The sequence below is a fragment of the Carya illinoinensis genome, chromosome 10 (assembly GCF_018687715.1).
Source record: "Carya illinoinensis cultivar Pawnee chromosome 10, C.illinoinensisPawnee_v1, whole genome shotgun sequence".
In the NCBI taxonomy this organism is placed as follows: domain Eukaryota; kingdom Viridiplantae; phylum Streptophyta; class Magnoliopsida; order Fagales; family Juglandaceae; genus Carya; species Carya illinoinensis.
The window spans coordinates 5,975,476-5,985,452 of NC_056761.1; the positions used below are offsets into that span (position 1 = coordinate 5,975,476).

General features: G+C 34.7%; 1 protein-coding gene across 1 annotated transcript; it reads right to left on the minus strand.

The window, feature by feature from the left end:
• Positions 1–3,562: 3,562 nt before the first annotated feature.
• LOC122279887 (GDSL esterase/lipase At5g45960-like) lies at positions 3,563–9,744 on the minus strand. The gene is made up of 5 exons (XM_043090778.1): positions 9,399–9,744; positions 5,316–5,446; positions 4,317–4,550; positions 3,906–4,191; positions 3,563–3,759 (listed from the first exon to the last, which is right to left on the minus strand). Exons 1-5 carry the CDS (start codon positions 9,682–9,684, stop codon positions 3,563–3,565), a joined length of 1,134 nt encoding a protein of 377 aa, XP_042946712.1. The 5' UTR covers positions 9,685–9,744.
• Between the last annotated feature and the right edge of the window lie 233 nt (positions 9,745–9,977).

Here is a 9,977-nt window from a genome sequence, read left to right on the forward strand (position 1 = left end):
CAAAATCAGACCAAACCGAATAGATTACCCTCCTAAATATCGATACATTTACGCTTTGTTGGAACCATCGATCATATACTTCATCAAGATGTACAGTACTCTCAAAACGCATCAGAACAAATAAAACTTTGTTATCATTTTTTATACATGAGATATATATACCCGGCCAGCTTGTACATATATATACGTGTTTCATAGCAAGTTTAAAATAATTATCCCAACAATATATATATAATATTAATCAACTAATTAATTCTATCCTCATTTCAATTTCAGAACTTCGTTCCAAAGTACCCTAACATCAAATAATTTTAATAATAGTACTTTAGTCTAGCTTATTTTTCATCCTCCCTTTAAACCATTTAGATTGATCACTTGATATTCTTTGTAATATGTCTTTTTCTAATTATTTTTTTTATTTACTTTTATTCACATTATATATAAATTGGTGCTATATGTGGAAAAAAGATAGCATGCGCCCATAGATCAAGATTATAATAAATTGATTAGGCTTTTCATATTATAAGAAAATTATTTATTTACGACCAGTTAATTTTAACGAAATGATTATTTTTAATTAAAATTAATTATAAATAATTTTTTGATTGTAATAAATTAAACATAAAAATCCAATTTTTTTTATAGTGTCATTCAATTCAAATATATAATTATATATGTATCGGCCACAAACTTAATTTTCAAACAGGCACATCTGATCCAGTACGGGTACATTAATCACGCGGACCCCCTTGATCACATGCATGCCAACTGTACTTTCTCTTCAGCGTCGTTTTCGATTATGAAGACTTATGATTTTAACGACATACATGTTATGATAGGACAAGGAGATCAATCTTATACTCGTTATTTCAAAATTATTTAATAATAATTTGTCAAAACATTTAGCTTATCTGTGGGTTAGAGTTAAGTGCATGTGGAGATGAAAATCTTCTCATGATCTCTAAAACATTAATCTAAGATATCAAAACATATTGTCTCAATTTATGTCAAATTTACATCTCTTTTTATATTTTAAATGGAATGCACAACCTTTTAATCTCCGAGGAAAATGCTGTTCGAAAATTTTATAAGTTCAGACATATATATATTGTTTCTAATGAATTAATATATACCACGATCCTTAAAAAAATCCATAAAATTAAGGTTTTTGAAAAACTTGGTATTGTAGAAGAATAGTTTAAACTAGTCTTCAATAATTTATAACCTACCCATAGGTCGGCTATTAATGAAGATGTCGTTCCCATGAGACTTTGTCTAGCTCCATTAAAAGAAATATTAATTGAACCTGATCTCTAAATGAAGAATGCTAGCTAGCTACATCGATCTACACGTAATTTCAAATAATTGGGGTGTTGGTTGCTTTCCAAATCTACCCCAAAAGTATTTTTAGTGTTTTTTTTAATGTTTTAGAAAATATACACACGTAAATTTGTTAGTGAAATTTTTTTTAAATATTTAAAAATAAATACTAAGAGGTACATTTAGAAGCAATAAATTAACGTTAAAGACATTTGACCTGATTGACATAATTCATAACCTCTTAAATAAAAATTTGGAATTTAAAATCCCTTCTCTAAATTTATGAAAAAAGAAAAAGAAGAAGCAACCAACTAGCATTTCCCAATTTCAAAAGTTAATTAGTTGACATGACTTTTACATTTATTAGCATTATGTTATCGGTTGAAAAATTCAAAGGGACGAGACCACACTATTCTAGTGAATAGAAGTATTTTTATAGGAGGAGCAATGCTATATATAGTTATGAAATTATAAATATCGTGTAATTACTTTGAAAAAAATGGGGTCCACGATTAAAAAGTTAATTTTTTTTCATGTGGATCCCATATTAATATATTTTTTTCAAAGCGATTGCACGCCGCTTACACAACCACGACTGCAAATATCATTTCTTTTTATATAGGAGTGGTGTTACTCTACAGCTAAGAGCTCCCGCTCTCGTTGGGGCTCTTGTTAGTATAATTTTAAATATTTTTATTTTTAAAAATTTACATGAATTTTTAAATACTTTTAAATATATTTTATAAAAAATCATGACATCATTATAAAAAAAAATTGATGAAATAAAAATATATAAGCCAACTAAAAATTAAAAAATAAAATCAAAATATAAAAAAGGGATCATATTACAAAAATATTTCTAATATATTTTTAGAAAATGATGAAATAGAGGTGTTTTAGATTATGAACCATACAAATAATTTGATCCTTTTTGTGTTTTGTCTTTATTTTTTTGACGTTCTTTTCGCATAAGAGCATCCTCGTTCCATTCTCCATCTCCATCTCTATAATTTAACTCAAAATTATTTTTTCTCAAAATTATCTCTAAATTTTATTCATCTTTCAAAAACCTCCTACATCTCATTTCCCATCCCTATCTCTATTCTATTAAATAATATTTTTTTATTCTTTTTTTATTACTTTTTTCTTTCACTTCTATTTACAAATTTAACTACTCAATATTTTTTCTTATTTTTTGAACTATTACTCTAGTGAATATTTTAAACAAAAATTTAAATTATTTTTTTGTGAATATGATAATATTTTTAAAATTAATTTTTTTATATTTTCGTAATTAATTAAATTATTTTTAAAATTATTATTTAAAACTATAATAAATATGAGTATGAGAGAAAGTGTAGATAATTGAAAAATTATTTATTTTATATATTAGAATAAAATATTGATAAAAATGATTTGGTGAATGAATAGTGAGTTACCAAATATGGGAACTTACTGTTTATTTCCTAAACCTTTTTTCTAAAATAGAAATCCAGATGTAAGATGCATTTTGATTAAAATCTCTAAATAAACCTCAAATTATAGGAAATATAATATTTTAGAGAACCGGATAAAAATGCTCTAAAAGCTAGCTCGGTGTACGACCATACGTGCAGATTGGAGAAGCTGGCGAGCATTCATTTCGGCTCTTTTAACTTCTATGGGTTTTGGGCCTTTTCGAGTCCATAAAAAAGATTGTCGAGGGTGAGCGCTGAGGCAAAGGAAAACAGCCCATCCAGCTAGGCGCCAATGAGATAGTTTTTCAGCCCACAAAAACAGGAGATACCCATTCTATTCCTGTCACCGACTCAGTACTCACTGATTTTGGTCATCAGGAGAAATATTTGGCCAATACAAAAATTTTACAAAACAAAATTTATAAAATAATATGATTTAATATAATACTTCAAAATTGTAAAATTTTTATTATAAAATAAATCTAATATTTCACATTAAAATTACGTGAATTTATAAATTTTTCATTTATAAGATCTAGACCTACATGAATCACGTTGGTTGCATTATAATTACGTAAATAGTCTCAACATTGTGCCCTTGGTACTCGAACTTGGCCAAATTGATGAATGAAAAAGATGAGTCTTCAAACGGTAGGAATTGTGAAATATTGGTTAAATAATATTACAGATCTCATTATTATATCATTTAAATTGTGAAATATATGTCATAAATTTCATGGCCCAGATCGAACATGATCGAATCCATCGCAACGGTAGATCAATCCTTAATTGTTGATGATGAGATCGATTATCGGACGAATGGTACCATTGAAGACGTTGTAGTATGCCTTTTCAGTAGGATGTAATGAGTCCCAAAATACATACTTAGAAGCATCACTGCATACGTAAGACTTGGGATTACATAAAAATGATGCTTCCAGATATCCTGTCCCACAGCATCCCACATTAGTCTCATCAAAACCTACAAAACACAAATTAAAAGCGTAAATGATTACAATTATAAGTACTACTCGTGATCTTCAAAACCACTCGAAATTTTAAATAAAGAATAGCATTTCTCACATTAAATTGACTGGAACTATATATATATATATATATATGACTTACCAAAACTTTCATGCTCTTCAATCATGTGTATCAAAGGTTCATATATGTCAAGGTAAAAGATCCTAGCGCCTTGACTTGCTATACTTAGTTGCATGAAATTCAAATCATTTTGAAGTAATCGATTGTAATCTCTTGCCACTGAGGAATACTGTTCTAGACAACGTCGTTGGAGATGATCATGAATAACAGTACTACTGTTGGAAAAAAGAGTGATGACTGCCGGCAAACAGCCCAATGTAGGTAGCCCAGCCACCAATATCTTTCGCGCCCCTTCGTCCCACAAACCCTACAAATAAAAAAAAAATAAAAAATAAAAAAAAAAATTCACAAAAATGTGTTTAATTATTTGTTTTAGAGCATATAATTAATTAATGCTTAATTATAAATATATATATATAACCCATGAAGTACCTGTATCAACTCTTTACAGTGTTGAAGCAAGAATTGCTGGTAACTCGAGACGGTATAGCTCTTTCTTCTGGTTGGTAGAGCAAAATAGTTGACTACGAAGTCGTTTGAACCGGCACTAACGACGAACAATGCATTATTGATAAGATTTTTGGTTCTTTGCTTTCCTGTAGCAGACTCCAGCCTTTTATTGTAGTCCCTGAAATATTCCAGTTGCTTTGATATTGGAATTACGTTCTGAAACACAAAGTATACCCACTCAAATGAATTAGTTATTCAATTTCCACATAATTAATTAGCATACATGTATTATATATATATACACAATATTATTACAAAAGAACAAAATTTAAAGTTGCAGAAAAAGTTAAAACACCTATTATTTTATAATCGGAATTGATTTGTACAGTTCTAAAATATACAAAGTCTAATACACTTTTTTTTTTAAAAATAGATAAATCCAAAACTCATAAAAATCATACTTTTTAATGGAAGGTCCCACTATTTTAAAAAGAATGTTGTGGGAAACTTGTACCTCTTAAAATTTTATCTAACATTATTTCTTTTATAATTATGATGACTAGAAATTGAATTTGACTAAAATTAACTAGAAACTATGTGAATCACTCTCACGATCAATCTATGGAATCATGGAAGCTGAGAGAATTATATATATATATATATATACATATATATATACAAGTTATAGAAAAATGTTTTTCCTTTTGACAAATAACTCTCTTACACATGCCAACGTTAAATTGCTTATCTTGTAAAAGATAGGTCATATATGCCATGCATCAATATCGATCATACTGAAAAAACCAGAAGACAGTGATGGCCGCATGGCATTCCATGCAGGTCATAAAAGTGTTATCAAATTCACATATATTTTGTGCTCTGATGTGTGTACGATCTACATAATATTTTCTATCGTTTTCTATGGAGAGAGAGAGAGAGAGAGAGAGAGAGAGAGAGAGAGAGAGAGAGTTGCGCAATTACAGTTAGCATTGGTGTAAGTGGATCATATCCAGTGCCGGCTGAGGCAAAACTGACTCCTGTCATCAGCTCCCTCATGCTAAGAGTTGGGTCCAGGTATGGTGGCACATCCTCCTTTATACCAACATAGGAAGCTGTACCAGATCGATACATTAACCCATAGTAAATCAGTGACGTCAATTCATTTCACGTTCATAAACAACACTGTTGAGTTTTGGCTTGATTTCCTGCTGAAAATGTATTGTTTGGGGCTTGGCTTGACTGTGGCTCGACCGTGACTCGACCGTGGCTCAAGCTAAGGTTCCGCTCGACCTCCGCTCGACCGTCCGCTTGAGCGAACTCATCCAGAGAGTTCTGCTCGACCTCCGCTCGAGCGAACTCATCCAGAGAGTTCCGCTCGACTTCCGCTCGACTGTCCGCTCGAACGAAATCTTCCAGAGAGTTTCGCTCAACCTTCGCTCGACTGTCCGCTCGAGCGAGAATGCAACCCTAACGTGCGCTCGACACTTCGCTCGACGTCCGCTCGAGCGAATATTCTGATTAGCGCCTTGTGCTATAAATACATCATTTTCTCTTCATTTTGAAGAGCCCTCAGCAGCCAAGTTAGAGAGAGTTTTGAGAATCCTTTTGTATACAATCCTAAGAGTCCATTGAGTGTATTGGAGTTTTAGGATTAAGGATTTTTTTTTGTGATCAATACTCTTGTACTCCATCTTTGTTCATAGTGAAATTTGTTGAAACCGACCCCGATAGTGGACGTAGGCTCACATTGAGCTGAACCATTTAAATCTTGGTGTTCTTTGTGTGATCATCATTTCTTTTGTTGCTTCCGTTATTATTTGCTTCAACTTAGCCTTTGTTTGTTCGGTCCATTCCCAACAAACTGGTAGCAGAGCGTTAAGCTCTTTGAAATCTTGAGGAATGGCTATGGCAAAGTTTGAAGTGGAGAAATTCGACGGTCAAAACAGCTTTAACTTGTGGCGCATCAAGATGAAGGCTTTGTTACAACAACAAGGCTTGTCGAAAGCTTTGGAGGGGAAGGTATCCGAGGATTCTCTTGCACCGTCAAGAGAAGAAGATGAGAAGGCACATAGTGCCATTTTGTTATCACTATCAGATGGAGTTTTGAGGGAGGTTGCTGATGAGGAGACCGCTTCTGGTCTTGGTCCAAGCTTGAGAGCTTGTATATGAAAAAGTCGCTAACCAACCGTTTGTATTTGAAGCAGCGACTATACACTCTCAAGATGAGGGAAGGTACTCCTATTTCCGATCATCTAAATGAATTTAATAAAATTATTATAGATCTAAGGAATATTGATATTAAGCTTGATGATGAGGATCAAGCATTAATTTTGTTGTGTTCGTTGCCGGTATCATTTGAAAGTTTTGTGAGCTCAATGTTGTATGGTAGAGATACCATCTCCTTGGTAGATGTAAAATCTGCTTTGAATTCTAAGGAGTTGAGAACAAAATTGTGTGTACAAGGCACGAATAATCAAGCCAATGGTTTGTTTGTGAAATATTCCTCTGGTGGTAGATCTAATGGAAGAGGTTCGGATTATGGTGGGAGTAGTTCTAGTAGTAGCTCTAAATTTAACAAGAAAAATGTTAAATGTCACTACTGTCATAGATTTGGTCATTACAGGAATGAGTGTCCCAGATTGAAGGAGGAAAGTAAAGGTTCCTCCAATGTTGTTAGCGTTGAACAATCTAACAACTCTGATATTGTCCTAGCAGTCAGCGGCTCTAATGGTCACTTTGGTAACAAGTGGGTCATGGATTCAGCTTGTACATTCCATATGTGTTCCAGGATAGATTGGTTCACTACCTATGAATCAATCAACGGTAACTCCGTTTTGGTTGGAAATGATATGGCTTGTGATATTGTTGGGATTGGTTCAGTTGAGATTAAGATGTATGATGGAATCGTTAGAACCTTGTCTAACGTTCGGCATATTCCATCTTTGAAGAAAAATCTTATATCTTTGGGCATTCTTGACTCCTTTGGTTACCAGTATTCAGTTGGAGGTGGAGTCATTCGGGTCTACAAGGGCTTTTCGGTGGTAATGACAGGGAAGAAGACAGATGGTCTTTATTTTCTTCAGGGCAGTACAGTGATTGGTGGAGCACCTTCAGATGTTCCAGATTCAGGTATTACTCATTTATGGCGCATGTGATTGTGCCATATGGATGAATGAATATGGTCATTTATGAGTAGGCAATTTTTTGCTTTGTGTAATCAGAAGACAGAAAAACTTGATTTGTTTGTTTGCATTGTATTCTTGTAAAGCAGTGCTGAATCAGGTTTACTGGAGTTTATGTCTTTATGATTTTTTGGGGGTACATCTAGTGTGATGTGGTGCCCTGTTTGTACTCATATTTGTTGATGACCATTTGAAGAAGAGTCTGGATTTGTTTATCTTTGTTTTGTGATGTGTTTGATGTGTTCAAGCATTTGTGAAGGCTAGTGATCTACAGACAAGAAGGTAGAGCGTTGTTCATACCATACAGTTGGGTCCACTCCACAGAAATGGAGTAGCTGAATGAAATGAGACGGACTCTAGTGTGAGAGCCCGTAGTATGCTTTTGGATTTGCCAGGCTTGTCTACAGACTTGGGTGAAGCGGTCAACACAACTTGCTATTGGGTGAACCTTCTCTTCTTTACAATTTGTTTTTCAGTTGTTGTTTCCACAGGAAAGGAGAGCATGGTTATAGCAAGAAGGTGGAGTTGCTGGGAGAGCTTCACAACAGAGTGCAGGTGGTACTCTAGATGATGCTATTGAAATTAAGTATGATTTTGATTTTGGCATTGGCGTACAGTGAGAGCAAGTCTACAGTTTCATCTGGTAGATAGAGGAGACAGTTTAGTCACCTTTGGGATATGCTCATGCAGACTTTAAGGTGTTCTTACTTTGGCAGAGAATATTTGTTGTTAGCCTCCGTGTGTATTCAGAAGCCGTTGTTCAAGTAAGCAGTCTGTTCAGTGGTGCGTTGTCTTTTGTGTGAAGAGGTTGATTCTTCATTAGGACCAAGGTTGTGATTTGGTCAAGTTGTCTATGGTGTTGAAGACTTTTGGGTGGAAATTGAGTTCTTCAAGGATAGACGTTGTGTTCGGGGTTTTGTGATTCCCCTTTGGTGATTTGTTGGTGGGAATCGATTTCTTGGTTAATGGTTTTTTGTTTAGGCTTGACGGAATTCAAGCCAAGGTGAAGATTTGTTGAGTTTTGGCTTGATTTCCTGCTGAAAATATATTGTTTGAGGCTTGGCTTGACTGTTGCTTGACTGTGGCTTGACTGTGGCTCGACCGTGGCTCAAGCTAAGGTTCCGCTCGACCTCCGCTCGACCGTCCGCTCGAGCGAACTCATCCAGAGAGTTCCGCTCGACCTCTGCTCGACAGTCCGCTCGAGCGAACTCATCCAGAGAGTTCCGCTCGACTTCCGCTCGACTGTCCGCTCGAGCGAAATCTTCCAGAGAGTTTCGCTCGACCTCCACTAGACTGTCCGCTCGAGCGAGAATGCAACCCTAACGTGCGCTCGACACTTCGCTCGACGTCCGCTCGAGCGAATGTTCTGATTAGCGCCTTGTGCTATAAATACATCATTTTCTCTTCATTTTGAAGAGCCCTCAGCAGCCAAGTTAGAGAGAGTTTTGAGAATCCTTTTGTATACAATCCTAAGAGTCCATTGAGTGTATTGGAGCGTTAGGATTAAGGATTTTTTTTTGTGATCAATACTCTTGTACTCCATCTTTGTTCATAGTGAAATTTGTTGAAACTGACCCCGACAATGGACGTAGGCTCACATTGAGCTGAAACACTTAAATTTTGGTGTTCTTTGTGTGATCATCATTTCTTTTGTTGCTTCTGTTATTATTTGCTTCAACTTAGCCTTTGTTTGTTTGGTCCATTCCCAACAAACACTTTTTATCCGACTAAGGCAAACAAAAATGTAAAAAAATAAATAAATAAAGCACCAAGAAGAAATTACAGTGAAGAAAGGAAAAAGGTTAATAAATATCCTTCTAATTAAGATATATATATATATATGTATATATCCTTGGAAGCTGGCTGGCCTATTCAAACTTACCAATGAAGTCAGTGAAGAGCCGACCATCAGTGAACCTTCCAGTGGGAATTTGGTTCGGAAACTCTCTCCCATATGGCGGAAAATTGCTTTTGAAAATGGTGCTTACAAAGTTATTGTTTCCGGAATCCACAGTAGAGTCGCCAAACACTAACAAGGCTGAAATATTCTTGTTCAAAGTCCCATGCTTTGAGAGACCTTGAGCATTAATGGAAATGATGCCTGAAAAATGGAGAAAGGAAAGAAGAGCAAGAGTTAAAGGAAGTTTATGTTTAAAGGAGGCTTCCATATTTTTCTGAAAGCTGTAATAGGAGCTGAGAAAAAGATAGCTACTGCTGCTGAATGAAACTCAAACTGGATATGGGTACTCTTCAAATATTTGATGCAGTAGAGTCCTGTATATATAGTTGGAAGTTTCATGACCAAAATGCCCCCAGTCGGGCTTGGAGATGCAACTTCGAAGTTTCGTTAGTTCGTGGTTTGGGAACCAAACCTTTGTTGGTTAATTCTCAACTACCCCTGCCAAGTGTCAAGTTATAATGAACGAGTTTTGTTACATACAAGCACAGTCGCGTACTAATC